This window comes from Trachemys scripta, chromosome 9 (assembly GCF_013100865.1).
Source record: "Trachemys scripta elegans isolate TJP31775 chromosome 9, CAS_Tse_1.0, whole genome shotgun sequence".
In the NCBI taxonomy this organism is placed as follows: domain Eukaryota; kingdom Metazoa; phylum Chordata; order Testudines; family Emydidae; genus Trachemys; species Trachemys scripta.
Window position 1 is genome coordinate 71,397,757 of NC_048306.1, and position 27,986 is coordinate 71,425,742.

At 41.4% G+C, this 27,986-nt stretch overlaps 2 protein-coding genes across 5 annotated transcripts in view; one reads left to right on the top strand and one right to left on the bottom strand.

Annotated features, from left to right (window-relative positions):
- The window catches only part of TRIP12 (thyroid hormone receptor interactor 12), a 170,013-nt gene extending 153,901 nt beyond the window's left edge, over positions 1-16,112 (bottom strand). For all 3 annotated transcript variants that reach the window (XM_034780789.1, XM_034780788.1, XM_034780785.1), the window contains exon 1: positions 15,797-16,112. The gene's annotated coding sequence lies outside the window, so the exon portion shown is untranslated. The remainder of the gene's footprint in view (positions 1-15,796) is intronic.
- A 170-nt stretch (positions 16,113-16,282) lies between these two features.
- FBXO36 (F-box protein 36) overlaps positions 16,283-27,986 on the top strand; it is a 108,639-nt gene continuing 96,935 nt past the window's right edge. For both annotated transcript variants that reach the window (XM_034780794.1, XM_034780793.1), the window contains exon 1: positions 16,283-16,453. In XM_034780794.1, coding sequence (XP_034636685.1) covers positions 16,358-16,453 — 96 coding nt within the window. In that variant the 5' untranslated portion in view covers positions 16,283-16,357. The remainder of the gene's footprint in view (positions 16,454-27,986) is intronic.

Below are 27,986 nucleotides of genomic sequence, written 5' to 3' on the forward strand. Positions count from 1 at the left end.
GGAGTCAACATACCTTAGGTCGAGTTACCGCAGAGTCTATACCACGGGGGTGGAGGGGGAGAGGAGGGGGGTCGACAGCAGAAAAACTCCCATCTACTTCTCATTGGGGATATAGAGTACAGGGGTCAACTGGAGAGCAATCTGCTGTCGATTTGGCAGGTCTTCACCAGATCAGCTAAATCTACCACTGGTGGATTGATCTCAAAGCATTGATCCTGGCTGTAAAGTAGACTTGCCCAAGTGTCTCCAAAATGCACTCCCAAAGTGCTCTGTAAGCCAATGGTCTACAGTCTAGAGTTAGGGAACCTGTAGCCTAAGCTAAAAAGTATTGTGGTTGGATGTTCAATAGCAACATCATTAAGAGGATCCCTTTACTAGACTTGATGTTTCCCATAAACAGCTGGAAATGGGTGCTGTCCCATTCAAGTAATTTGGGGGAACTAAGGAAGTTGTGTGTAAGAGAGTCATGCATAATACTCCAAATATAAATAATGCTGCGAAGTTGTACAAGATTTGCTGTGCATGGCTGAAGTGAATTTAGCAGGCCAAACATTCGAGACATTTGTCAGTGAGGGCTATTCCCAAACATACTTCAATTTTCTATCTCCTGCTACTTTTAAACAGCAAGATTGATGGAAGCTTGAGCTAACAAACAAAACAAAAACAAACAAAAAGTGTACCTATGAGCAGAGGCTAGTGGTCAAAAATTTCATCCTGAAGAAGCGACAGTTTCAGAAAGTTATGACTGCTTGAAGACAAGTGTTTCTGTCCTAACCACCTATAGTACTCCTTATAGTTAAGGTTGCTAACACCCTCACTGAGCTAAAGCCTATGTGTAGAAACTTGAATTCATTAATATTTGTGATGCATGGAGTGATTCTTGGATAGAAGTATTAATGTTTAGGATAGTATTGAGTAGGGTGGATAAAAACTTATTTTTTTGAAGTCAAGAGATTTTTTAATTTTTTTTTTTTTAATAAAATGTAAGTTTAGGCCTTAACATAGGGTATTATTTTCCAGTTTAATCTGTTAATGTCATTTAATAGAAGTACAAAAAATTCTGAAGTGTATGGCAGCAAACCACTGAATTGGTGAAAGTCACAGGCTAAGCTCCTGGAGCCAATCTGCTGAAGTGCTAAACCAGCATTTGAGAGAGTTATCCTCCTCTGCAGGTGCCGAGAGAATATTTTCTTCATTTTCATTTTTTCCCCAACTAGTTCAGTTCAATGACTTGTTCAAAGTTAAATAGCCATTTGGGGGTTGAAAAAGCAGGAAAGCTCGTTTTCCTCTTCCCAACTGTCAGGGACCTGATCCTTACACATCATCCTACTGGGGTTTTGAGAGAACAACACTCAAATCAGGTCCAGTCACTCCAGTAGGGGCACTCTATAGCACTTCACTAGTCATGAGTTCTCAGCCTTCCAGCTAAATCTTTCTGCATACTTCCTACTTTCAGGGTCCCATGGGACAAACAAAACTCAGGAGTAGCAAACACACAACAACAGAGGAGAAGAGACACAGATAGCTCAAACAGGAACATTAGCCTCCACTCCCTCAGAGGGGCCCTAGCCAAGTCAGAATTCAACTCAAAGTCCACTGAAGTTATAGAATACAGCACCCCTTATTCTTAGGGGAGTTGGATTCTTTTTTAGGCAAGCTTTTAGGCTCTGCTCACCACCAGGCCTCTTCCCAGGAGCTGGGAAGCTCAGCACTCTGTTCCCTCACACAACTGCCCTTCCTCATTAAATTTCCTCCTTTTAAACTCCTCCTCCATTCCTGGCAGGACTTGCAGGTGCAGAAGGGCAAGGCTACTGCAGAGCAGTTCCTTAAACCTTTCCAGGTTGGTGCAGGGTTTATACACCTCCATCACACGAACTATGATTAAAAACTACTAGTTTTAAAGTGTTGGAGGACAGAGAGACCAGAAAGCATCAGTTCAACTCACTACCTACAGAAAAAACAGTTCAGGTAAACTGTTTAATAAAATCAGTTTTAAACACAAAACTTGTTTTGATAAAAAAAAAAGTGTCCATTATAGTTAAGGTACTTTTATTTAATAAAATAATTAAATGCTGTTTTTGTGCATTGTTAATTGAGTTTTACTTCCCCTCAGAAAAGAGCTTGACACAAATCACATTTAGTAAATAAGTACTTCATTTTTAACATGCTGAAGTGTAAAAATTAACAATCTGAATGAGTGTACACTAAGCTATATAGTTGCTTAAAAGTGTGTATGATGCATCACTCTGTTAGCAAAAAAGCACCAAGTTTAGCATAAAGGTTATATTTAGTTGCAAACCAACACATATTATAGGTAGGTAACCAGTTAAGAATCCAACCTCTCTTTAGGAAATCAAGATGTACAAATGCAAAACAGTAATAAAATTTAAAGCAAGGTTTCCTGCTTGCTGATTTAAACCTGATTAAAAGCCAGTGGGGGGGGGGGGGAGGAGACACCCACACCCACCCAATCAGGACCCCATGTATCCCACAATCCTGCAGCCATAAAACATTTAGGCGAAACCACCCCTGGCTGCAGAACTCTGTTCTAGAATCCAAGCCCTCAACCTTTTTTTGTTAGAAACAATGGCTGTGGAGAAGCATTCCAAATATAAAGTTAACTAAAGCAGCATTGTCTTCCTGAATTTACTGGCAGCGTGAAACAGTATTTCTAAAGAGGGTAAACTAACCCATTCATCTGAATTCATTTTATTTCAGAGTTAATATGCAAATTTCAAAATCAGCATGTTTAGTTACATCACTGACTATTTTAGTTTAAGTCTCCTGCTGGTATATTTATCCCACAATCCTAGACAACCTCTCCTTAAGACAAAAGCTCCAGCTTCCTCAACATCCTCTATTCAGTTGTCAAAACTTCCAGTTCCATTTTCTCCTCTAACCCCAACATCTACATGCTGATGTGGAGCAACTTAAAATTAAGACAGTATTTATTCTATAATGACTAGTTCATATTTACAAGACAAGGAACTGCAAAACTGGTAATCTAATCTGAATTGTCCTACTAGACCAGGGGTACGCCACCTAAGGCACACGTGCCGAAGGCAGCACAGCACACAAGCTGATTTTCAGTGGCACTCACACTGCCTGGGTCCTGGCCACCGGTCCAGGGGGGTGCACTCTGCATTTTAATTTAATTTTAAATTAAGCTCCTTAAACATTTCAAAAACCTTATTTACTTAGCATACAACAGTAGATTAGTTATATATTATACACAGAGACCTTCTAAAAACGTTAAAATGTATTACTGGCACACGAAACCTTAAATTAGAGTGACTAAATGAAGACTCGGCACACCATTTCTGAAAGGTTGACGACCCCTGTACTAGACCAACTGCTTGAAGATTGTCTAGTACATCTTCAGGATGGAGAAATTTATGTACAGGAATGCCAAAGCATATGTGCACTCAGTTCTTGCAGGGCACTATACAGCTCTGTAGTGTGGATATACTTTTGTTAAGGAAGCAGTTGAAATCAGTACTCTTGTGATCGTAGCAGTAGGGCAGGTATTCTCAAACTTCATTGCACTGTGACCCCCTTCTGATAAAAATTATTACATGACCCCAGGACGGGGGGGGACTGAAGACTGAGCCTGCCTGAGCCCCACCACCCGGACAGGTGGAGGGGCAAAGTCCAAGCCCCACTGCCTTGGGGGGAGGGAGAGGGAGGCGGAAAGAGAGTGGGAGGCCAAAGCCGAAGCCCAAGGGCTTTAGCCCCAGGCAGAGGGCCTGTAACCTGAGCCTGCCAGCAAGGGCTTGCGCCCTGGACCCCAATAAGTCTAAAAACAGCCCTGGCAACCTCATTAAAATGGGCTCTCGACCCACTTTGGACTCCCAACTCAATTTGAGAACTGCTGAGCTAGGGCTTATAATGAAAAGCAGGTGGGGAGAGGGGAGGAAGGAGACAGCATAAAAGACATTAACACTAAAACAAAGCACTAGCATCAGCACAGGATGTGTTTAACTTGCCCTACCCAGCTTTGTACCAGCACCGATTACTAGTATCATGGGTGTGCTTCCACACATCCTTGTGAAGTTGGATGGTCTGCAGAGGGCAAGAACAGCACTATTGCACTGGAACTCATGTATAAACAGCAGCATTTGGTATGGAGAAAAATACTACACAAGTCTTCTAGGCATTTCTTTCTGCCACTGGCTATGTGACACCAGCACCCTTTCCTGAGAGGCAGAAAAAGTGACAGGCCTCCACAAAGAAGCTTGCTACACCAGGTGACAATATATCCAGATTTTTATAGCTCTTAAAAATAAAGTTACACATTTGATTTCTAGAGGTGTTTTATTCTCTGCATATGCTTAAGTAGTGCAGTTATACTATGTTTATACAATTTGATCTTTCTAGTGCTGCGTCATTCAGTGCACACACACGATACATGGAGATGTGTGTTCATGTTTGATATCTCCCAGCTGGGACGGGGGAGGGGAAAAAAGTGCCAAGAGTCTACATGCTTAGGAAAGCAAAGCAGCTACCTCAAGGCCATGGCAACAAGTTTTACTACAGAAAAAGCAAACCAATTGAGTCAACTCAATAGCAGAACAAAAGAAAAACAAAAAACCCAACCAACCAACTTCAAAAGACAGTAATTGGAGTTACAGCAAGCAAGATTAAACAAGCAAGATTTGGGGAAGGAGTACAGTACAGGTAGATGGAGCACAAGTGATAAGAATTTTGTTTTTTAAAGCAATCATATGACCTACTCCGTAGATTTCAGTTTGCCATTACACCAGCTTGACTTTGCCACAAACGAGCCATTAAACAGGAGGGGCATTAAGGCGAGAGGGTTTTCGTTAAGGACTGACAATGCTCAGAGCTGGGAAGGTCATGAAGGAGACAACATACGCTGCTGGAGAAAGGATGATTTAATAATTTGACAGACAGTTGAGACAAGTGAAATGACTTTAGGGGCCACTACATAGCAGTGCAACAACTGGTGGTTTTTTTAAAATACATAAAGTTTTGGCTCCATGGAGGCAGGAATATTTTTTTTTTTTTTTTTAATTCCTACTATTCCTAACATTAGTTCAGCTCTACTGGTGTTAGCATTATTAGGAGCTCTACTATAGACAGGATGCCAGGTAGCACAAGTAATTGTAGAAATGCCAGTATAGGCCAGCTACCAATCATCATGTCCTGCTCATAAGCAGTCTAGATTGGGGGTGGGCAAACTATGGCCCATGGGCCACATCCGGCCCACAGGACCGTCCTGCCCGGCTCCTGAGCTCTTGGCCTGGGAGGCTAGCCCCTGGCCCCTCCCCCGCAGCCTCAGCTCACCCCACCACCAGCGCAATGCTCTGGAAGGCAGGGCTGTGAGCTCCTGGGGCAGCATAGCTGCAGAGCCCGGCTTGACCCAGTCCTCTGTGCTGCGCGGTGGCGACAGTGTGGCCTGCTGCCAGCCACCGGTGCTCCAAGCAGTGCAGTAAGGGAACAGGGGAGGTTGGATAGAGGGCAGGGGAGTTTGGGGTGGTGGTCAGGGGGTGGGGGTGTGGATGGTGGTTAGGGGGAATCAGGGGTTGGATGGGGCAGCAGGGGGCAGGGGTTCCAGGGGCAGTCAGGGGACAGGAAGAATGGGTGGTTGGATGGGGCAGGAGGTCCCGGAGGGGGGCAGTCAGGAATGAGAGGAGGGGTTGGACGGGGCAGCGGGGATCCAGGGGCAGTCAGGGGACAGGGAGTGGGGTGGTGAGGATGGGGCAGGGGTCCCAGAGGGGCCATCAGGGAACGGGGTGTGGGGGGGTTGGATAGGGCAGGAGTCGCATTGAGTTTCGTAAATTGTATGGAGGGCCGGGCCACGACCCCCTCCCCTAACCGGCCCTCCATACAATTTACGAAACCCCATGCGGCCCTTAGGCCAAAAAGTTTGCCAGCCCCTGGTCTAGATCATGGCTAGAACCATTTTACCAATACTAGAGCTGCTACCAGTGGGAAGTTTATTTAGTGCAGAGAGAGGTTTAGAGCTGAAATGCTATTTGGTAAAAGCTCCTCATACCCAGACCTCACTTTTGCTTCCCCCAGTGCTAAATACGTGATGAGGAATACGAATGCAGACACAACCCACATTCAGTATTACCTATCTGTTCAGTACTAGAATAAAAGCAATATTTGTAGTTCTGCATTAGGTAAATTCATTCTTAACTTTTGATTAAACTGCTACACAGCAACAACTGAAGTATCTAGAAGTAACACTTTCTAGAACAGGTATTCCAGAATAATGGTAAGAAATGTCCCAATTAGTTCAGAAAGTAACCTAGTAGACAAATTGTGCAACTGTTTTTCAACCAGAGAGCACAAAGCTAAAAAGGAACATTTTGATCCATTTAGCCTATCACAAACAAATAGTAATTAACATTAATAGTTAATGAAATATAAAGTCAGTTTAAGTAATGAGGGTATGCTTTCAAATTTTATTCGCAGTTGAAGTGTGAAAATCTGAGGATTGGGAAATGGGGCTAAACATACCCAAGAAACTTCCTGGTCAAGCAAACTAGGACCTGTTACTGTAATGTGAACATCAAGTGACACCAGATTAATTCTAACTCTGTTCCAAACAAGATTCTCAGTTATGCATTTTAGAACTGGCTCTAAAGGCTGAGGCCTTTGCTCTGACCAAGGCTTAAGTACATAGATTTTAACCGTAGAGTATTTGGAACATTCACTCTAAAGAGATACTGAAGATTGAGGGCGCTTCTAAAAGCATGCATGATTTGGCAAATATTCTATCACTCCCCAAAATTCTTATATCTTAGCAAATAGAAACCAATTCTAATACAACAGGACAGTATCTAAAGAAACTGATCTGAAGTCCTAGGAACAAATATTTATTTATATAAAGATAAATTGCTTGCAAACCCAAAAGTTTTTCCTTAATTTAAGAAAAAAGGAGCCAAGGTTTCAGGTTCTTGAATAAAAAGACAAGCTTCAATACTTGAGCTCTCTCATCTATATATTTCACATTAGACAATGATCGACAATCTACGCATAAACTTGGAAGGTTGTGGGTTTGTTTTTTTGTTTGTTTGTTTTTTGAGAGGGTAGGGTTTATTTGGTAAATGTTGATTTCATCATACACAATCAACAAAAGTTTATAGATAGGAAAAGTGCCACTTGAGAACTTTGTTTGACTTAAGAACAACAATTTTGTATAGTTTGATGTGTAATGTGACAATTTATGTTTTAACAGCTATTAATTAAGCATTAACTTTTTGAATCTCAAGTCTACCATCATTAAATAATTGCCTGATACACCATATTTTCTTACAACTGTGAAAATTTAAATTGATAACAAGCTTCAAAAAACATGGGTATTATCAGTCAAAATTATAAAAAAATAAAGAAATATCAAGCTCAGTCAAGCCTACCTATATCTAATGGCATATTTACCATTGACTAGTTTCGACTATTAGACCAGAGACAGTCCACATGCTGTAGTATTAAGGCTTTCTATCAGGCTCCAATTCAAATGCGATACCACAAAATCATCATATTCCAGGAAAGACACGATAACCCACCACAGGCAGGGAAATCCTGTTATTTGTTTGCAAAGCTTTTCTATACATGAATTTGATTTCCCCCACCTTCGTCATCCCTGAGTAACTTAACCCTCATCCTGAAAGCTAATGGCATGATGTAAACCCTCATTCCCTGTTACATTAAAGTTTGCTTTCTAAATTATTTCTACCAAAATAATGTATTAGTAACAAGCACAATGTTTATCCTGTTTTAGTTACTACCTGGCTATTTTTCAGCAGCCTATTTACTGGAAGATACCTATTACTCTACCCTATTGCCTATGCACGGTTGTTCACCATAGTACAAGTTTTACTGCTTTACATCTCAAGTGGCTTAAGTGATGTGGCTTCTAGTACTTCGCTTAAAGAGATGTCAGTCTAATAGGCCTCATTTTCAAGAAGCTTTTTCTGGCTTCAATTGCAGCTATCTTCTTTAAATACCACCATATTATTTGTATTTGTGCCCTCCTGTATCACCCAAAATAATTCCTCTCCATCACTAGTATTAATTTATAAATATCTGAAAGGCAGTCACACACCCCTTCTCTCCAGTTGCTATTTACCCATTAGCACACATCTAATTTCCCCCCCCATTAAATACCCACCTCCCAATTTTTTAATCTTCCAATCTCACTTCCACTTGTCGATATCTTTCTAACAAAGATGAGTCCATAGATGAATGCAGTGTTCTGGGTGCAGGATCACCAAGAATATACAGAGATGTATTATCATCACCTCTCCTGCTCCATGACTTGACATATGTCTGCATCTGCAGCACAGGAACTAAATTGGATTTTTAAAAATCCCACCATGCTGTATTACAGGATTTGTGTCCAATTTACTGCCCATTAACACACTCTTATTTTACCAGTTTCTTGCTTTCAATTAGTTTTGTTTCCATACACCCGCACCCTCAGATGTAGGTCTGCATTTTCCCCCAGACATGAATTTAGTTTTAAGAGTCTGTATACGGGATGGGTTGATACCATGAAGGAGTAGTCCACACTGGAAATCAAACTATAGCTAAAATGGATAAACTGCCACCTGATTAACATGTGTAGCAGTGAAACATGGTTAACATTTCAACTTTTGACAAATTAAAAAAAAAAGTTATTGTTCAAAAATACACTTCAAATGAAGAAAGCCTATTCTGGCTCAATCTCTTGGAGTCAATGAAACCAGTAGGCTTTTCCTTAAACACTAAACTACAGTTAAAATTAGAGAGTTCTAGTGTCAGGAACATATGTAAATCTGATGCAGGACATGATTTTCAAATAGCTTTTGTATCACAATAGCGATATCAGTAAGAGTCACATTAAGTCTCAGCTTTTCTTTTTGGGGGAAAAAAGGTCAGATTGAAAGCTGGCTTTCAAGGAGGATGTGAAGTTAAATGTCTATCCAGCCATTTCTATCTGTTTTGCTCTCTGCGTTTACTTGCCTTTACTCTGTCCATGTGCTTGGTTCTACATTCAAGCAATCTTTCAGCTTCACAACTACACAAACTACTATCCCTGAAAGCACAAGCACACTATGTTCTAGCAGATCTTAGATTATAACAAGTAGTACATGGCACTATGATTGATAAGAACTATGTTAATAACATGAACATAAGACTAGCAATACTAAGTCAGATGAATGGTCCATCTAGCCCTATATCCTGCCTTTTGCCAGTGCCAGATGCTTCAGAGGGAATGAACAGAACAGGGCAATTATTGAGTGATCCATCCTAAACCTCTGACTGCCAGAAGCTGGGACTGGATGATGGGGACACCCAGAGCATGGGGCTGCATTTCTGGCCATCTTGCCTAAGAGCCACTGATAGACCTAGTCTCCATGATCTTATCTAATTTTGTTTTGAACCCAGTTATATTTTTGCCAGGTGATGTTGCAAAGGCCAACTAGTTCCACAGGTTGACTATACGTAGAGTGAAGAACCTGGTTTTAATTTTAAACCTGCTGCCTATTAATCTCATTGGATGACCCCTGGTTCTTGTGTTCTGTAAACAAACAATTAACATTTCCCCCATTCACTTTCTCCATGCTATTCATGATTTTACAGATTTTTATCAGACCCCCTCCCTTAGTCCTTTTTCTAAAATGAACAGTCCCAGTCCTTCTAATCTCTCCTCGTATGGAAGCTGTTCCCCATTCCTAATCGTAGGTTGTCCTTTTCCAATTCCAATACATATTTTTTGAGATGGGATAACCAGAGCTGCATGCAGTATTCAAAGTATGGATGTACCATGGATTTATGTAGTGCCATTATATGTTGTGTCTTATCATCGATACCTTTCCTAACGGTGTTTAACATCGTTAGCTTTTTTGACTGCTGCTACATGTTGAGTGAATGTTTTCAGAGAAATAGGACTCCAAGATCTTTCTTGAGTGCTAATTTTGACCCCATCATTTTCTATGTATTAGCTGGGATGTTTTCCAATGTGCATTACTTTGCGCTTAATATTGAATTTCATCTGCCATTTTGTTGCCCAGTTTTGTGAGACCCTTTTGTGACTCTGCAGTCAGCTTTGGACTTAACCATGTGTGAACTCTGCCACATTGTTTACCCCCTTTTCCACATTCCAACATATAAAATTTTACTGACCTGCAGTCAATCACCAGTTCAAGGAATATCAGCAGTATGCCTATTCCTAAGAATCTAGTGCCTGTCATTTACAGGCAATCTTAGGAAAGTTTCCTAAAACCTCCCCACCTTTTTAGTCACTATATTGAAATATGCTCATTTTCACCTTTACACTCACATGAATATTATACAATAAATGGGAATTTGTACAGTCAGTAAAATGCACATATCTTTAGAACAATGAACATCTTGCTTTCCAGAATTTTTTTTGGAAGAGTTCATAGTGAACCTGGAATCAGAGATTGACCAGATACCTCAGCCTCCACTTCCAAATACCAATACTTTCTGCAACCCCATGTTCAAAACCCAAGGATGACTTAGCCCATTCATTCTTCTGAGGGAGATAATTGCAGAAGACTGAATTTTACTGTGAATTGAGTCTTCTGGGTAAGATCTTAGAAAAGTACTCCTGTCTCTTCAGCATGAACATTAAGAATCCTTCACCCCACCCCCATCAAATGTACAAGCATCCTTTACCAGAGACAACCCTCTTCTCACTATTGTAAAATTTTGTTGCTTGCAGATGTGTTGCCCCCCTCCCTCCACCAAGAAACAGACAGCAGCTATATTATTAGCCACCAAGATTACGTGTCATTTTGTAAGCTGTAGGAACTGAACACCTGATAAAAGAAGTTAGCAAATGTGTGGATGCAGTCTAATTCAGAACTTTGCCTTCTGTTTTAAAAATAATAATAAAGCTATTATGGAGTTTATACACCTCTACCTCGATATAATGTGACCCAATATAACACGAATTCAGATACAACTCAGTAAAGCAGCACTCCGGGGGGAGGGGCTACGCACTCCGGTGGATCAAACCAAGTTTGATATAACGCAGTTTCACCTAGAAGGCGGTAAGATTTTTTGGCTCCTGAGGACAGCGTTATATCGGGGTAGAGGTGTAGAAACTTGGGGTGATGGGAAACAAATTCTCATCTTTTGAGCCATGCATAATTTTCTCTAAGTACAGTATTTGCAACATGGTTTCATATTACATTCCAATGTTTTCAGTTAAGTGGGTCTTGAACTGAAGTCAGCCACTTTGTGCCTAGTTTTCCCAATAATCTTGATAGCACTATTAATTAGCAGTAGTATCAACCCTCCTCCTTATACACATTACAAATATAGCTGAATGCTGTACTGGGTGATATGCAAGAGATTAATGTCACTGGTCTCAGTAAGAACATTGCAAAAAATTGTTACTAGACTCCCTATTTATAGACAATTTGGTTGTGTGTGCTAAAACAGGAGTCGTCAGATGGAAGTAAAGACAATTCCACTAATTGCATATTTGCATAGCCAAAGCAGCCAAGTTCTTCTAACCCGACAAGAAAGGGCTATTATATGGCAGGATGGAAAAATATCTGTCCACACAAAACTGATTGCCACAAGCACCTGAATACCATTAATTTAAAGAGACTAGTTAACGAAGTCATGCTCTTAAAACTGACAGCACATTTGATATCATAAAGAGATGTTACTAGAAATGTTCTATTTACAGATTACTGCTGATTTCAGGTTTTATAACTGGCTTTTGTTTCATGATTTTCTTTGGCAGAATGTTGTTTTATCAGAAACAGCTGCTTATTCTCAAGCATGAGAAGTGAAGATACTTTCCTACCATAGGAAACATAGGACTTCATGTAAATTGTAGAAGCTGGGAATTCAAGGAAGACTAGGCCCATGCCACTTTCAGCTTTTCCAGATACAAGAACTATCAGCTAGCTATTGCTATGAAAATCCTCCAACATGTAACTGATTCACTTACTGGCATAATATACTGCTCTACATGTAGTCTTAAGAGCTAATTCATAATAAAATTTACTTCAAAACATGTAGACAAATCTAAGACCCCTTAACCATGAAATCTTGTTATAACAGTGCCACTGCCTTCCTTGAGCATCAGCAGATTCAGGAAAGGATAGTCACAGTTCATGTCTACTACTGCCAAGTAATCTACAATGGACATGTACTCTGATATCATTCCTGGATCTCAAATAGCTTTACAAAGACGTTAAATATTGGCCCCATTATACAATTAGGGAAGCTGAAGCAGAGAGGTGACATGATTTGCCATGGAATCCAGTACACCAGTGGCAGAGATTAAACTAAGGAACAGAATCCAGGTCTCCTGAATTCCTGTCCAGCTGACAGTGCACTGTATTACACTGCCTTCACATTAAGAGCCCATCTTACCCTACCACAAAAAAATGCCTCTTGAGATGTTACAGGGCTCTACTGGCCTCAGTTATGTTTACTGGTTTACAGAAGTGTCTTCGTAATCGGTGTATAGATGTGGCATCACTGAAATAGCAGAAACAGAGGATATATCTTTTAGCATGTTACAAGGTAAATAAATCATGACAAGCAGTACCCACCATTTAATAGGTTTCTTAGGTGGTTAGAAGTTGTGTTACTTAGTCTTTGGAATCTTTAATCTTTAGTTGTTACAGCCTATTGTTTAGGCAAAACTACCAAAGCTGTATTTAGGCCCCCATCTACCCTACAAATACAAGCAATCCTGGAATCCTGAATCACAACATATAGCACAGAGACACCCTAACTTAGTTCCCAACTAAGCTAGATAACATGGTTTAAGGGAACAACTGTTGTACAGCCAGATTATCTTACTGGTTATATTAGTAGTGTAAACAGGCCTCAAAGTCTTAAGGATCTGATAGCTAAACAGGGGCAAGAAAACTCAAAGCTGATTTTTTAAACCTTTTCTGCCTAGATGTTGCAATATATCATATATTAGAGGCTTTTGCAATTTATGTTTTGTTATCCAAGACTTTGCATCTTAGATACAATTAGACATTTCCTTGCTTTTGAAGCTTCAGACTAAATGTTATCTTAGTGTGCTTTCAGGGTCTAGTTTTGAAGAGATAAATAATGTTCACAGAAACAAAACACTGGCACCAAGCCTGTGGTCCCTGGCTGGAGTAGTACTTAATTGGTTCCATTCTTTCCTCTGAAAGAGGAGCATTAGCTGATTTATAAAATCCTGAAAATTGTGGGGTCTTTGCTGTGCTGAAGCTGTCGATATTGTGTCTTAAACAGCTGTTTGTTCACAGCCCCTGAATGTTAACCATCTTGAGGTTTGAGACTATGCTCTCCTAGGAAGCGGGACAGTGATGCAAATTCATTTCTCAAGTTGGTCTGACAATCAGGGAGTGAAATGATGAGCCAGCCCATCTCTTTTCCTGAGGCTTCTAAGGATGGGAGGCTTTGTGGGTGCAGCAAGTTTTAGAGAAAGTGTTCTTTCATTTTATAGAAGGAACATAAATGTACATGCACTTGAAGTCCATAACTGAGAGCCTTTTAGAAATTTAGTAAGTGTGGTAAATAAAAATTAAAGCTTACCACACAGTTTGTTAGACAATTCTGAATACTGATTAGTAATTAGCCATCTCAATAGACTGCCTTATTTACAATATTTACGCACTAAAATATTGCTTTTAGGCTCATTGTACTCATCTGGCAATTTTAGCCTTTTAATATGTTAAGTGACAGTTTAACTTTAAACATCAGACACTTTAAAAAAATCATTAAGAATATAAATATCGAGAATTCAGGGGTCTTTTTAACAATAGCCACCAAATCTCAGAACTCCTGGGGATAAGGGGGGGAAAAAAGAAAATAGGGTACACAGTGGAAATAATGACATCCTTAATTATAAGATTGTTAGCTGATGCTTGACCTATACATGATATTTCTACTTGTACATATGTACAGAGACAAAACAAATGTTATTCATTGAGGAAAACTCCTTCATTTTGTATTTTTAATTTCGTTTTTAAAGTTTCTTTCTCTTGTGATAAAGGATTTGGCTGTGTTTCTTAATTCAGTGTCCCTTATTCAAGTTGCCCTGTCAAAAGATGACAGCCCCGAGAACTCCATGAACCTCAATATTCAAGTATAAATTTAAGCTTATGCTCTCAAATAGAAAAATTCAGAAAGTCACCCTTTTCAGAAAGTAAACTTTTATGATGTGGCCTTAAATCCAGTGTATCAATAGGGCTGCTGAACAGGATGAAGAAAGAAGACTGGTTACACTGAAACTCACCCTGAATTAGGATGATTAGTGGATGGCTGCACATATCAAAACCACCCTGAAAATAAACCGAACGCACTCTAAAGGCATTTCCAAACTGTATGCCAGACTTACGAGGTGAATTTAAGCCAATGCCAAGCTCTCATTTCTTTCCCCTTGTGTAAATGCGACACAATCGGGCCTCACATGCAGGCCTCTCTCTCTCCATTTCAGGCAGGACCTTTGTTCCATACGTCGATGTTTTTCCCCCAAAGCCCGTGACACAACTTTCCACTCTTCCCCCTATTATTTTCCGGTTCACAGTCTAGACTTTCAGACTCCCGATCCCTTAAAACACCCAACTGCGGAGAAACCCGATGAGCCAGTGCATTAGGAGGCGGGGGGAGGGGGAACAATAAAAAAGTTGAACAGCAGGAAGATGGGCCTGTAGGTCTGGTAAAAGCCCCGGCATCGGTTTGTTTACCAGACCCAGACAGCCCGGGCAGCAGCTAGGAAGGGATCGGCGCGAGTGCTGTGAGCACCACAAAAAAAAATCTGCACGGCTCCCCAATACCCAGCCACGCTCACCGATACGGTATCACGGGACTAGCAGTAAGGGGGGTGACGGGGGAAGAGAGAATTTACGTGTGAGTATTATGCAAACAAACGGCAGGACCAAGGGATTAGTTACTTCACTGAAAGCAACAAAAAAGAAAAAAAAAGGGGGGGGGGGGGGAATCAACTCTCAACCGATGCGGGTGGAAATAATCCTGTAGTGGGTAGTCAGTATTGTAACTCGAATCAACACCCTATCCCCCCGCCTAGGAAACATGGACGGCGGCTGATTATTTTGCCTTTTCTTTCTCCGGCTGGGATTTTTGTTGCTATTATAAAAAAGGACACTCAATAGCTCCTTAAAAAATAAGTATAACTGCAACAGGGAAAGGGGGTTCATGTGGAGGGAGGCAAATACAAATCGGGTTCAGTAGCGTCAACCCTGACACTAGCCTTTTGTATTAGCAACTACACAGGCCACAGAGCTAGTCGTAGCTGGTGCGGAGGAGAGTCCCCCACCTTGGGGCTCCAGGCTGTCGGGAACATTGCGTGAGGCAGGGACTGGGGGCAGCGTCTCTCCTCTCCCCTTCCCCGTGAATATTTTGGGGGCGGTGGGGGTGTACTGAAGTCAGCTTCCAGTGGCTGCTTGGCCATTTTGTCAGTTCCATTTCTACCACCTCCACCCCCTCATCCCTTCCCCTTCTCCTTCCTCAGTGAGGGCCTCACCACCAGAATCCCATTATTAAACCCAGGGCCCTCGTCGGCCCTGCCACCCGCCCCCCGTAGCATCTCTCCCTCCCCCGATCTTTACGCCTCCCCCCAGGCCCCAGCCCTCACTCTTCCACAAACAATGCCTAGGATGGCGCGTCTCCCCTCCCCCCTGCCCCGGGTAGACGGGGACAGGCAGCTGAGCTCATATCGGGGGTGACACAACAGGCCTGACCAAGAGAGCCTAGGGCAGTTGAGGGGGCCCAGCACCCCCCCCTCAGATCCTCAGTGCCCAGGAAAAGGGAAGGGGGTCCCATGTACCTAGTTTGTCCCGATGCGGCCTCCGCAGACGCTCCGTGCCACCCCAGCAGCAGCTTCCCTTCCCTTCAATTATCAGCTGAAGCCGCAGCACCGACCAGCGCTTCGTCCGCCTCCGCAGCCGAACCCCTTCCAGTAGCACAGGGGGAGGCTGGGGACTACTTAACCCCCCAATGGGGCCCGCAGCCCCTGCCCGTCCCCCCTGCCTAAATGCGCTCCCCCTGCCCGGCTGGCCGACCCCCGCGAAGCTCCTGGACCGGCGGTTTGCTCGTCCTGGTTCCCTGCGCTGGCAGGCGTTTCTTGGCCTAGCGAGCGGTATCCTTCCGCCGGGGTCGTCACCCCTGGGTCCATGCAAGTATTTCCCCTCAGGTCAGCGGGGCTGGAGGGACTGTTTTTACCAACGAAGGGGTGTACGGGACCCTCCTCGCCGCTGGGGCGAAGACCCCGCTGGGCTAGAGCGTTAATATCCACCCGGCCCCTTTAAGAGGGGGCTGGGCTCCCAGTGACCTCTCGTGATGCCCGCCCCTTCCTGGTTGCCATAGTCCCTCTTGCCAGCGTCCCAAAATGGCGTCTCTACTGCAGGAGGACCTGTTCGAGGCCCGCGCGCAGGCCCCGGCCCCCAGCAAGGACTTCTACCAGCTGATCGTCACCCGGAAGGAGGTGGGTGAACGAGGGAAGGAGGCCCTGCCCGTGGCCTCTGTCAGCGCCCCCACCCCACTGCCAGCTGCCTACCGGGCTGTTGCTGCTCCGGCTCGCACGCAGATAAGGCAACTCAACGGGCTGTCGGGGCAACGCGAAGCCTGGGGAGAGTCTACGGATCTGTCACCGGTCGGGGATCCAGAGGGGGCCTGGCAAAGGCCATTGACTAGGAGTCTGGTATGCGGGTGGGGAAACACCACCAAAGGTGGGTCCAGAGGGGCAGAGGGCACATAGGATTCTTAAGCGTCACTAAAACGTGCTTGTGAATGTATGGGAAAGCATTGCCTGGTGGAAAACTCACTGACCAAGTATCCAGGGAAGTGGGGGTATCATCACTGAATGGGATCTGAGTAGTAGTTCATGTAAAGCATGTGAGGTCTGAGGATCCAATACGCATTGGAAGTTATCCCCAGTAAGGATTCAGGGGTAAAATGGGAAAGTCACCAACTGAGTATGAAAAAGTGTTGCAGAGTGATGATTAAGTAACCTTGAAAACATTTCCCAGTTGCATGAGATACTATGACCTTGACAAAAAATATAGAACGAATTAAGGGACTTTCAAAGACTGTCACAAATAAGTGATCTGGTGATTAGAGAAAGCAACACAATGCTAAGAAAAGTCACAATGCTTTTCCTAAGGAAAAGCAAGTTTTAAAGGAGCTGGAATAAACTGAATCTACAGGCAAATCAGTAGCTTTACATTGAACTATCCTGCCAGAAAGGTTAAGTGAATAGCTAGGAAGAATTAATCTGCCTGTTTTGGGACAGGAATCCAATACGTTTTCATAATCTTACGGATAATACATGTCAAGACACTTCTTTGGCAGGTTAGTTAGAATCTTGTTTCTCTGGGAATGTCCAAGGGTGGTCCAGAAAGAGTGTTCAAAATAATCCTGAGTGAGATTTTAAGTGTCTTATTGAAACATACTACAAAATCCTTTATCACAAGAGTAATTTTAAAGCAGTTTTAAGGCATCAGTTTTAATCTCCAATAAGAGAGCCTCCCCCACAAATGATGGGATTAATTTCCACTTCTTTAAAGATTTACTTCAGGTTTGTTTCATGTTTACCCTAAATTTGACTGGGATTGATCTTGAAAGTGAAGGCATTGCATGGAGAGAGCAGGTGCAAAATATGAATACTGAACTCTGTCTCAAGCTGTGTGTATGAGTTTTAATGTTGTGAGACTTCAGAAATAATATACTAAATGAGATTTTAATGGTCTCCTTGAAACACATAGCCAAATTCTTTGTCACAAGAAGGAGATACTTTTTACATGTCATTAAAACTAATCCAAAATGACAAAGATGTCTTCCCTCCAATTAGGTAAGAGTTGGCAGGCCTGTAAAATAAACAAACCAAAATTGAATCTATAACTCCAAAATGAATACAATTCTAAGCTTTGATCTTTATGTCCCACATGGTTTTTCTTTTGATCTCTTCAAAGCTATTAGTTTCCTTCTAAAAGTGCCACTATAGATAATTGTTGGTTTGTTTTTTTCAACGAATATGAAAGTATACCAGTCAACAAGAGCAACAAAAATAGTTTAAATTTCAAGAGTTTCCATTACAACTTCCTTTTGGACTTAATAGCTTTCTGAAAAATTCTGTTTTGACGCTGAAATTTCAACATTGGGTGTCTAAGGTGATTTTTAAAAAATGTTCATTACATTCTGCCATTTTTGAAAAAATATATATTGTTGCCCCCTGAGCACTTTGGCAATATTTGGCCCCCTGAGAGTTGTTTCAGTTGGGTGGAGAAATTGATGATGGAGTCAGGTATTTCTTTTATGTAATCTGTTTATTTACTAGAAATGTACCAATTCCTGTTTCCCTATACACAGCAAGACACAGTTACTTTGCTCACAATTCCAAGACCCTTTCTAGCCAGCGCTTAGCACAAAAGGCGCTCTCTCTCGGCTTTTTCTCAGGGCCATCCTCCAACTCCTTGTTCTGCTGTCTTCTTTTCTGTGTCTGTTTCTGTGGTGTTTTTTAAGGGAAGCAGTGATACACACCACTCAAGTCCAATCAAACCCTGCCCCCAAGATCACAGAGGGACCTCCTGCCACATGGCTAAAACCTACTCCAGCTTTGGATGTGGCTTTGTTCTGGGCAAAGGCCCCTATTGTTTCATCCATCTATACTATAAAGTAGCTCAATTGTTCTTTACATTTTTCCCCAAATGAAGGGCAGCTATTAATATCCAGCAGTTTCAATGAGGTTTAACCCAAACCCAACATGGTTTTAGTAAAGGGAAATCATGCCTCACCAATCTACTAGAATTCTTTGAGGGGATCAACAACCATGTGGACCAAGGGGATCCAGTGGATATAGTATACTTAGATTTTCAGAAAGTCTTTGACAAGGTCCCTCACCAAAGGCTCTTATGCAAAGTAAGCTGCCACGGGATAAGAGGAAAGGTGCTCTCATGGATTGGTAATGGTTAAAAGATAGGAAACAAAGGTTTGGTATAAATGGTCAGTTCTCAGAATGGAGAGAGGTAAATACTGGTGTCCTGCAGGGGTCTGTTCTGGGACCAGTCCTATTCAACATATTCATAAATGATCTGGAAAAAGGGGTAAACAGTGAGGTGGCAAAATGTGCAGATGATACACAATTACTAAAGATAGTTAAGACCCAGGCAGACTGCGAAGAGCTACAAAAGGATTTCTCAAAACTGGATGACTGGGCAACAAAATGGCAGATGAAATTCAATGTTGATAAATGCAAAGTAATGCACATTGGAAAGCATAATCCCAACTATACATATAAAATGATGGGATCTAAATTAGCTGTTACCACTCAAGAAAGAGATCTTGGAGTCATTGTGGATAGTTCTTTGAAAACATTCACTCAATGTGCAGCGGCAGTCAAAAAAGCGAACAGAATGCTGGGAATAATTAAGAAAGGGATAGATAATAGCACAGAAAATATCATGTTGCCTCTATATAAATCCATGGTATGCCCACATTTTGAATACTGTGTGCAGATGTGGTCACCCCATCTCAAAAAAGACATTGGAATTGGAAAAGGTTCAGAAAAGGGCAACAAAAATTATTAGGGTATGGAACGGCTTCCATATGAGGAGAGATTAATAAGACTGGGGGTTTTCGGCTTGGAAAAGAGATGGCTAAGGGGAGATATGATTGAGGTGTATCAAATCATGACTGGTATAGAGAAAGTAGATAAGGAAATGCTGTTTACTACTTCTCATAACACAAGAACTAGGGGTCACCAAATGAAATTAATAGGCATCAGTTTAAAACAAATAAAAGGAAGTATTTCTTCACACAACGCACAGTCAACCTGTGGAACTCCTTGCCAGAGGATGTGAAGGCCAAGACCATAACAGGGTTCAAAAAAGAACTAGATAAATTCATGGAGGATAGGTCCATCAATGGCTATTAGCCAGGATGGGCAGGAATGGTGTCCCTAGCCTCTGTTTGCCAGAAGCTGGGAATGAGCGACAGGGGATGGATCATTTGATGATTACCTGTTCTGTTCATTGCCTCTGGGGCACCTGGCACTGGCCACTGTCAGAATACAGGATACCAGGCTAGATGGACCTTTGGTCTGACCCAGTAGGGCCATTCTTATATTTTTATGACAATATTGATATAATAGGCATCACAGGTCTGGTCTACACTACGGGGGTCGAATTTAGCCGAGTTAGGTCAATTTAAAAATGAATGCATCCACACAACCAACCCTGTTCCATCGACCTAAAGGGCTCTTAAAATAGACTTTTGTACTTCTCCCCAGCGAGGGGAGTAGCGCTAAAATCGACTTTGCTGGGTCGAATTTGGGGTAGTGCAGATGCAAATCGACAGTATTGGCCTCCGGGAGCTATCCCAGAGTGCTCCATTGTGACCGCTCTGGACAGCACTTTGAACTCCGATGCACTAGCCAGGTACACAGGAAAAGCCCTGGGAACTTTTGAATTTCATTTCCTGTTTGGTCAGCGTGGCGAACTCAGCAGCACAGGTGACCATGCAGTCCCACCAGAATCGTAGAGAATAGAATGTTTCTACGTTCCCCCATCATCTCCGTCCCTGAGGTTGTCGCAGATTAGAAGGTGAAAAAAACGCACTTGCAATGATATGTTTTCTGAGTTCATGCAGTCCTCCTGCACTGATGGGGAACAGCTTAATGCATGGAGGCATTCAGTGGCAGAGGCCAGGAAAGAATTAAGTGAGCGCGAAGAGCAGAGGCAGGATGCTATGCTGAGGCTAATGGGGGAGCAAATGGACATGATGAAGTGTCTGTTGGAACTGCAGGAAAGCCAACAAGAGCACAGACCCCCGTTGCATCCACTGTATAACCGCCTACCCTCTTTTCCTCATATTCCATAGCCTCCTCACCCAGACGCCCAAGAATGCTGGGGAGGAGGGCTCCGGGCACCCAGCCACTCCACTGCAGAGGATGGCCCAAGCAACAGAAGCCTGTCATTCAAACAGTTTGATTTTTAGTGTGGCTACAATAAGCAATGTGGCCTTGTCCTTTCCTTCTCCCCCACACACCAAGGCTACCTTATCTGCTATCTCTCTTTTTTTTTTTTTTTTAATGAATAAAGAAAGAATGCATTGTTTCAAAATAATAGTTATTTTATTTTGAAGTGGGGAGGGTGGTTGACTTACAGGGAATTAAAATCAACAAAGGGGGCGGGTTTGCATCAAGGAGAAACACACACAACTGTCACACCGAAGCCTGGCCAGTCATGAAACTGGTTTTCAAAGCTTCTCTGATGCCCAACAGGCCTTGCTGTGCTCTTCTAATTCCCTGGTATCTGGTGCGAAATGATTGTCTGCCATTGCTTTCACGGAGGGAGGGGCGACTGACAACATATACCCAAAACCACCCGCAACAATGTTTTAGCCCCATCAGGCATTGGGAGCTTAACCCAGAATTCCAATGGGCGGTGGAGACTGTGGGATAGCTACCCAGAGTGCACCGCTCCCTAAATCGATGCTAGCCACGGTAGTGAGGATGCACTCCACCGACTTAATGCGCTTAGTGTGGACATACGCAATCGACTGTATAAAAATCGACTTCTATAAAATCAACCTAATTTCGTAGTGTAGACATACCCACAGAAACTTGGTGGAACAATGACAAATCAATGGGACGCAGTAATACCAGGGTACAAAATAGATAAGAGTGACAGAATAGGTTGTGCTGGTGGGGGTAGGAGGGAGGAGTGGCAATATATGTGCACTATATGTGAAAAGCATAGAGCCAAATATAGTAAAAATCTTAAATGACTCAAACTGTACCATAAAATCTCTATGGATAGAAATTGCATGCTTGACTGATAAAAGTATAGAAGTAGGAATATACTGAGTACCTGACCGTGATGGAGATTGTGAAATGCTCAGGGAGACTAGAGAGGCTATAAAAATAGAAAACTTAGTAATAATGGAGGGTTCCAACTATCCTCATACTGACTGGGTACATATCACCTCAGGACAGGATGCAGAGATAAAGTTTCTAGACAAAATTAATGACTGCTTCTTGGAGTAGCTAATCCTGGAACCTACAAGGGGAGAGACAATTCTTGATTTTGCCCTAAGTGGAGCATAGGATCTGGTCCCAGAGGTGAATATAGTTGAACTGCTTGGTAATTGTGATGATAATGTAATGTAATTTAATTTAACATACTTGCAGGGGAGAAAATACTAAAGAAGTCCAGCACAGTAGCATTTAACTTCAGAAGGGGGGCTACACAAAAAATGAGGACACTAGTTAAAGGGAAATTAAAAGCAACAGTCACAAGAATGAAATGCCTGCAGGCTGCATGGAAACTATTTAAAAACACCATAATAAAGGCTCAAACTAAATGTATACCCCCCAAATTTAAAAAAAAAACATAAGAGGACCAAAAAGTGCCATCATGGCTAAACAAGAGAGTAAAAGAGGTGGTTAGAGGGCAAAAAAACATCTTTTAAAAATTGGGAATCAAATCTCACTGAGGAAAATAGAAAGGTGCATAAACTCTGGCAAGTCACATGTAAAAGTATAATTTGGCAGGCCAAAAAAGAATTTGAAGATAAACTAGCAAAAGACACAAAAACTAAGAAAAATGTTGCAAAAAAAAAAAATATTTAAGTACATAGATGCAGGAAGCCTGCCAAACAATCAGTGGGGCTAGAGTGATTAAGAAGCACTCAAAGAAGACACGGTTGTTGTGGAAAAGCTAAATAAACTCTTTGCATTGATCTTCACTGCAGAGGATGTGAGGGAGATTCCCACACCTGAGCCTTTCTTTTTAGGTAACAAATCAGAAGAACTGTCCCAGAGTGAGGTGTCAATAGAGGAGGTTTTGGAACAAACTGATAAATTAAACAGTAATAAATCACCAGGACTAGATGGCATTCACCCCAGAGTTTTGAAGGAACTCAAATGTGAAATAGGTTATGTACCACATTTAGCAATTCTACTATCACTTAACTTAGCCTCTGTACCAGAAGACTTCTTAGCATATGTGCAATGTGCCTCAGGTGGCACGTGACCAGGATTTTTCACTGAATTTGATCTGCTGGTTCGATGATTAGCTTCCCTGGCTTGGGCTAGATATTGACGGGGAGTGCAACATGAATGCTGATCCATGCCCCACACCAGATGACTGGAGAGTACCTAATGCAATGCCAATTTTTTAAAAAGGCTCCAGAGGCAATCCTGGCAATTACAGGCTTGTAAACCTAACTTCAGTACCAGGCAAATTGGTTGAAACTAGGGCTGTCGATTAATCAAAGTTAACTCATGCGATTAACTCAAAAATATTAATTGCGATAAAAAAATTAATCACGATTAATCGCACTGTTTAAACAATAGAATACCAATTGAAATTGATTAAATATTTTAGATGTTTTTCTACATTTTCAAATATATTGATTTCTATTACAACACAAAATACAAAGCGTACAGTGCTCACTTTATATTATTATTTTTATTACAAATATTTGCACTGTAAAAATGATAAACAAAAGAAATAGTATTTTTCAGTTCACCTCATACAAGTACTGTAGTGCAATCTCTTTATCATGAAAGTGTAACTTACAAATGTAGATTTTTTTGTTACATAACTGCACTCAAAAACAAAACAATGTAAAACTTTAGAGCCTACAAGTCCACTCAGTCCTACTTCTTGTTCAGCCAATGGCTAAGACAAACAAGTTTGTTTACATTTACAGGAGATACTGCTGCCTCCTTCTTATATACAATGTCACCTGAAAGTGAGAACAGGCGTTCGCATGGCACTTTTGTAGTCGGCATTGCAAGGTATTCACGTGCCAGATATGCTAAACATTCGTATGCCCCTTCATGCTTCAGCCACCATTCCAGAGGACATACTTCCATGCTGATGATGCTTGTTAAAAAAATAATGCGTTAATTAAATTTGTGACTCAACTCCTTCAGGGAGAATTGTATGTCTCCTGTTCACATTCAGCCATATATTTCATGTTATAACAGTCTTGGATGATGACCCAGCACATGTTCATTTTAAGAACACTTTCACAGTAGATTTGACAAAACGCAAAGAAGGTACCAATGTAAGATGTCTAAAAATAGCTACAGCACTCGATCCAAGGTTTAAGAATCTGAAGTGCCTTCCAAAATCTGAGAGGGATGAGGTAAGGAGCATGCTTTCAGAAGTCTTAAAAGAGGAACACTCAGATGCAGAAACTACAGAACCCAACACCAAAAAAGAAAATCAACCTTCTGCTGGTGCCATCTGACTCAGATAATGAAAATGAACATGCATTGGTCCGCTGTGCTTTGGATCATTATCGAGCAGAACCCGTCATCAGCATGGATGCATGTCTTCTGGAATTGTGGTTGAAGCATGAAGGGACTTTAATCTATGAATCTTTAGTGCATCTGGCACGTAAATATCTTGCAACGCCGGCTACAACAGTGCCATGAGAATGCCTGTTCTCGCTTTCAGGTGACATTGTAAATGAGATGCGGGCAGCATTATCTCCTGCAAATTGTAACCAAACTTGTTTGTCTGAGTGATGGGTTAAAGTAGGAATGAATGGACTTGTAGGTGCTCAAGTTTTATATTGTTTTGTTTTTGAATTCAGGTTTTTTTGTACATAATTCTACATTTGTAAGTTCAACTTTCATGATAAAGAGATTGCACTACAGTACTTGTATTAGGTGAATTGAAAAATACTATTTCTTTTGTTTTTTACAGTTCAAATATTAGTAAAAAAAATAAATATTAGGTGAGCACTGTACACTTTGTATGCGGTGTTGTAATTTAAGTCAATATTTGAAAATGTAGAAAACATCCAAAAAGTTTAATAAATGGTATTCTATTATTGTTTAGCAGCGCATGATTAATCGCGATTAATTTTTTTAATCACTTGACAGCCGTAGCTGAAACTATAGTGAAGAACAGAAATATCAGACACATAGAGGAACACGCTATATTGAGGAAGAGTTAACATGGCTTTTGTAAAGGGAAATAGTACCTCAACAATCTGTTAGAATTCTTTGAGAGTGTCAACAGCATATGAACAAGGCTGATCCAGTGGATATAGTGTACTTGAATTTTCAGAAAGCCTTTGACAAGATCTGACACCAAAGGCTCCTAAGCAAAATAAGGAGTCATGATAAGAGGAAAGGTCCTCTCATGGGTCAGTAGCTGGTTAAAAGACAGGAATCAAAGGGTAGGAATAGATGATCAGTTTTCACAATGGAGAGAAGTAAATAGCGGGGTCCTTGGATCTGTACTGGGACCAGTGCTGTTCAACATATTCAAAAATGATCTGGAAAAAAGGTGAGGTGGCAAAGTTTGCAGATGATACAAAATTAATCAAGATAGTTAAGGCTAAAGCAGACTGCAATGAGTTAAAAAGGGATCTCACAAAAATGGGTCACTGGGCAGATGAAATTCAGTGTTAATAAGTACGAAGTAAGGAACACTGAAAAACATAATCCCAACTGTACATACACAATTATGGGGTCTAAATTAGCTGTTACCACTCAAGAAAGATCTTGAAGTCATCATGGATTGTTCTTTGAAAACATCCACCTAATGTGCAGTGGCAGTCAAAAAAGCTAATAGAATGTTAGGAACCATTAGAAAAAGGATAAATAATAAGACTGTAAATATCAGAATGCCACTATATAAATCCATGGTACAACCACACCTTTAATACTGCATGCAATTCTGGTCACCCCATGTCAAAAAAAGATACATTAGATTTGGAAATGGTACAGAGAAGGGCAACAAAAATTATTAGGGATACGGAACAGCTTCCATATGAGTAGCGATTAAAAAGACTGGAACTGTTCAGCTTAGAAAATAGATGACTAAGGGGGGGATCTGATCTATGTCTATAAAATCATGAATGGTGTAGAGAAAGTGAATAAAGAAGTGTTATTTACCCCTTTATATAACACAAGAACCAGGGGTCACCCAATGAAATGAATAGGCAGCAGGTTTAAAACAATCATAAGGAAGTACTTCAAACAATGCACAATCAATCTCATTGCCTGGAATTGTTGTGAAAGTCAAAAGTATAACTGGGTTCAAAAAAGAATTACATAAATTCATGGCTAATAGGTTCATCAATGGCTATTAGCCAAGATAGTCAGGGACGCAAACCCATGCTCTGGGTGTCCCTAAACCTCTCTCTGCCAAAATCTGGGAGTGGACGACGAGCTGGATCACTTGATAATTGCCCTGTTCTGTACATTCCCGCTGAAGCATCTGGCACCAGCCACTGTCAGAAGACAGGATACTGGGCTAGATGGACCATTGGTCTGACCCAGTGTGGCCATTCTTAAGAGTGCTTTGCATTGTTGTGGAGGAAGGGGCAGGATTATTTACCTCTAAGAGCCAGGTTTAAATAACATAGTGGTAAAAATCAGATCTGGCCAAAGAAGCCTTGTCTACGCTAGGACTTCTTCTGGAACTGATGGTAGCATGGGTTGGAAATTTTTAGTAAAATTCCCTAGTGTAGACAAGGGCATATCTTTTGTCTCTCTTAGTTTTACCCTCAAAACTGTTCTCTGGAATGGGGGATTGATTCACGCTTTCCCTCCCACGCACCCCACACTTTGCATGTTCTGTAATTCTTGCATATTCTGTTGGTAAGTAGGATCAAACTTCTGGTTAGTGATTTGTCTAGCATTGATTACAAACTATGATAGAGTTAACATCTGTTGGTATGGTGGGTGGCAGCAAAGTATATAATAGTCACATTAAAGGAACATAATTGGAAATAGAAAAACTTAGAAGTTCCAGGAATAAAATTTTATTGTTGTATTGGGGATAATAGGCTATGAAGAAAAAGTAGGATTTGAAAAGGTTCTGGGAGCTTATTCCAGATGGTAGGGATAGTGTGGTGAGACACAGAGCAAGGACGAACAGGAGTCTGGTGCTTAAGTCCCTTAGGGAATCGCCTGATGACTAGAAAATTAGGATGGTAACACTAGGAATGTAACCAGAGAATGATCTACTCAACATGTAATTAATAATACACCTGTCACCCACAACATTAGCAAATGTTTGACTAGGCATGGGATTGCTTCATGTTGGTAAAATGTTTAACCACTTAGCCATAAAAGTAATATATAGTACTTATGGAACAACTTTTATGTTTTACCAAATATTCCCATACAATTTCCCTGTATAACTGCATGCTAGCAAAGACATACCTGCACATCTACATGTGCAGTAGGAGATCAATGCCCAGATATTTTTAAACAAATAAACAGATTCAGAACTGTCACGTTGAACAAATAGCTAGTGTGTGTAACCAAGTGCTCTTGTTGCTGTTGCTGTTCTCCTTCCTCCTTACCTTCTATTGTTTGTTACCAATTTATTGTATTTTAAATTAGGCCCAATCTTGCAATAAATTCTGAGTGCAGTGTTGTTAACTTTTGTAATTTTATTGCAAGTCTTGCAATATTTGGTGTGGGTTTTTTTTAAATGCCAGCTCTTGAGTCATGTGATTACATGAGAATTTCAGTTTTCATTTTATAAAAAAGTAATTTTCTGCTCCTCATAGTTGGTGAGGAAACCTTGACTTGTGATAAAACCACAAGAGTAGCATCATCGTTAACCTGTTGTGAGTCAGTTATACACCTATCCTATCTCATAGAGGTGGAAGGGAGCTTGAAAGGTCATCAAGTGCAGTCCCCTACTTTCACATCAGGACCAAGTACTGTCCTTGATAGATTTTTGCCCCAGATCCCTAAATGGCCCCCTCAAGGATTGAACTCACAACCCTAGGTTTAGCAGGCCAATGCTCAAACCACTGATCTATCCCTCCCCCTACCTGTTCTTCAAAAGTAGGGAAAAAATCAGTGAAAGTTGCTCAGCATTTCTGAAAATCTCAATCAGCAGACTTAAACAATAGCTGAATGTCCTCTTCATTTCTCAAGGCTATTAGAAGTGTTAGTTCTTAAAATCTAATGATGCCACTTTAAATCAAGCATGTTAGATGGAAGTTTCTGCTAACCAGCAACTAATTAGTTA